Genomic DNA, 3,289 nt, shown 5'->3' with positions numbered 1-3,289 from the left:
AACACACAACTGCAATTGATTCATAATTTTCAACTTATAGAAAGAATTTCCAAAACAAAGTTCCAAAAATATGTTTTCTGCAAAAATGATTGCCATAATCGCAGCATTGTCTGTTCTTATCCTCTGCTTTGTCGAGTCAAGGTGGGTCTCCAAGATTTTAGTTTTGAACAATGCATGTCTGCCAACTATTGTCCATATTACCTCATTAATGGTGACTTCAGAAGGCATTTATGTTCCTGAACTTTGTAGAATTAAACAATATATTAAACAAAAGTTAAGAGTGATTAAAAAACACAAGCAGTAGCTATAAGTATTTTTCAAATACAAAAAGTGGCCATCAAGAATTAAAAATTTGTCACTGGGTACGATAATTAAAGGATACCGAACATTAAGAATAGCGTTCTATTTGTTTTGGCATTTTGCATTTAGGTTACCCATTTGAAATAAATACCTAACGACTCGAGTTTTAAACAATGTAAGGTTAATGCTTAGATTGGCCACGGAAGCACACAGTAGGTCAATTAGTTTATTACTAGATTCTCTGAAAAACCGCTGCAACCAAAAAAATCCTTTTTGAGCGCCTTAAACAAAAAAGAAAGATGACAGGCACATTCGAACAATGATTTATTTGCATATTTTTCACTGAAGGCAATTGCATCACCTACTACATGGCAACTACAAAAGGGACCCCTTCATGGAGAGATTGTTACGCCATCTCGAAAGAAATCAAGTCAAATTGTAGGTTTACCCAATTTCATGAACCTGTGTATTCCAGCTTTGATTGTACTTTGTAGTAAAATGCGACAAAATCCTCTGCTTCTAATAGCTAAAAATGGAGTCTTTGATTTCTAAATAAACGATAACTGAATTAGGCTTTAACCCATTTACAGACTTCTGTCAGACATTATCGTTGACGCCGTTTGGACGTTTCATTGTGATCGTCAATCTTAGCACTGTCCCCAATTTACATAAATACCGATCGTTCTTGATAAGTGGCATTTTAACACTTTTTTAACACTTTTTTAGGTGCTGAACTTGTTTGATTGGTTCTACTATTGTATGTAACCTAGTAGACTACTCAATAATTAAAAGCAAAATCCATTTATTATAACTTACGACATCTGATGCAAAATTTCAAACAATAGTATTATCATAACTTGCAGGAGGAAAAAATGCGGCTGCTTAATCAACAATCATTATAACTTCTACATAAAGACATCTAAAAATATAAAGAAATGCTAACTGTAGCAAAGGAAAATGCGTATAAAATTTGTAGATGAGCAGGTTTGCTGTGGATATCCTGAAGGAAAGTCGACCAATTAAGTTTAGCGGAAAAGTATGTTTTGTTGGGGGAAAGAAGTTGGAAGTACCCACTGAAAAAAGAAAAACTACACTCTAATCATTGTTTAACTTCAGTCCTTTTGAGAAATAAATTTTGATTCGGTCATGGATTCCTAAAGCTGCGAAACGACACTTGCCACTCATTTGCGACAATGACCTCACGTAAGTAAGTCAAGTCTACACATATGTGAGGCCAGCGGTGTGAGTTTTAAATATTTTGTCTCTATGACAACGGGAGCAGAAGAATTTAAAATACAAATATTTTCCACTATTTTAGGAAGAGGTTTGCTGTCGCCAACTCATGGGACGATTTTGAGGATTTATGGTAATGATCTCACTTTTCGATCACTTTCAAGTCTTTATTTAAAACTCAAATGTTTTTAAACTGTTACTCTTCATGACATATTTTGATCAGTTAGAGTAATTTAGTTAAAAATGTCGCGTTTTTTGCGCATTGTAATTAGTACGAATTTTCAGCGCATTTTCAAAAACTTATTAAACAAATCAAAATCAATTTAGACCGATGGTACTAGTTGTTCTAAACTCAACACTCCCAAGATGGCAAAAAATTTTTTGTGTATGTTAGCTTTGCCTACCCTTTTCAATTTACAACTTTCCTTAATTGAATAACACATTTTTTTCCGTAGGAAGCGATTTGAAGAAAAATCGAAGGAATTTTATTTGACCTAAGGGGAATAGATTCGATGGTCTGAAGAGTAATTGACTCAAAAAACCACCCTTTGTTGCTTGTTCCTTATCAATGAATAAATATCAACGGTCATTAGATTTGGTAAGCTTTTTTACGATGGTTATTATAAAACCGCAGTTTTTTGAATGAAAATTGCAAAATAATGTTACAGGAATATCAGAAAACTTTGAAAAAAACTTAACTTTATAAGTAAAGGCAAATTTTTAGGAAGACGAAATTGTAGAACCGTAGTTTAATATTTATTAGTGCATAGCAATGTGGATTAAATTGATTTGGTCACTTATAGCAATGGCTTCCCAACTACATGCTGTTACCAAGTTGAAAAGTTATAACATTTTATGGTAAAGCTATACACTTTCCCCTTTTTGAGCTTAAACTTATGTCTTTTAAAAGAACTGCAAAACAATTTCCCACGTCAAATCCTTTGCGAATAGAGTTACGAAGTTGTAAAACCCTAAACTATTAGTGCAAAAGAAAACACCGAAAGAGGTTGTGGCAATGTGAGACTTCCCTGAAGGCGAGAGAAGAAATAATGCTCGAGCAGAATGTGCATTGTTCCCTAACAGCAGGAGTTGGGACTGCTGGCATGGCTCGGAGGACAGGGCGTCTAGCTAAGTTACAACGACGGAGCTTTCAAGTGGTCTTTACCGAAACCGAAGATTAAACATACAACCGGCGTTCCCGGCGCTCCGCTTGGCCAGCCCTTCTCGTCAGCCATCGCAACGTAATTAATGCTGCAAGAATAAGAAAAGCACCCACTAGCCAGCCACGCTGGGCACCGAATCTACCTGTGACTGAGAAGGTATCTGACCGTAAAGTCACTGATCCCATTTGGTAATCCCACTGGATCTGAAGTGGTGCTCGGTATGGGAATAGTATTGAGGAGATCAGGGAACTTGCTATGCATCACGCGTGTCCATAGCTAGTCGTAGGAATAATGGACTAAAAGCAAAGTCATATAACAAAGGATGGGTTTTAACAAATTTTCATGGGGGTAGGATTTTGCTTCTATTCCTCCTTGCCATATTTTTTTCATTTCTGAGCTACCCCGTCAAATCTCTCTGGTTCCCATCCAGCTAGTAGGGAAGTAGATATTGAACTTTTCCCCAAACCTACGTCTATCTCAATCACACATAGACTTCTCAAATCGCCATTCTATTATTTACTGCGAAATTATAATTATCTAATGCTAATCACAAGAAAAAATGTGACTATAGTGCAAAGAATGAGGGTGCAACA

At 35.9% G+C, this 3,289-nt stretch overlaps 1 protein-coding gene across 1 annotated transcript in view; it reads right to left on the bottom strand. All coding sequences in view use genetic code 11, as the record gives it.

Annotated features, from left to right (window-relative positions):
- Positions 1 to 402: 402 nt before the first annotated feature.
- Positions 403 to 3,289, bottom strand: part of EGR_05113 (hypothetical protein) — a gene marked incomplete at both ends in the record, with an annotated part of 5,449 nt that continues 2,562 nt past the window's right edge. Inside the window, 4 exons of the mRNA XM_024494362.1 lie at positions 403 to 581; positions 749 to 848; positions 1,975 to 2,094; positions 2,146 to 2,231. Of these exons, the coding sequence (XP_024351148.1) occupies positions 403 to 581; positions 749 to 848; positions 1,975 to 2,094; positions 2,146 to 2,231 (485 nt within the window). The remainder of the gene's footprint in view (positions 582 to 748; positions 849 to 1,974; positions 2,095 to 2,145; positions 2,232 to 3,289) is intronic.

This window comes from Echinococcus granulosus (genome assembly GCF_000524195.1).
Source record: "Echinococcus granulosus chromosome Unknown EG_S00036, whole genome shotgun sequence".
Lineage (NCBI taxonomy): Eukaryota > Metazoa > Platyhelminthes > Cestoda > Cyclophyllidea > Taeniidae > Echinococcus > Echinococcus granulosus.
Note: the sequence above shows the minus strand (reverse complement) of the source record. Positions and strands in the feature narration are given on the sequence as shown.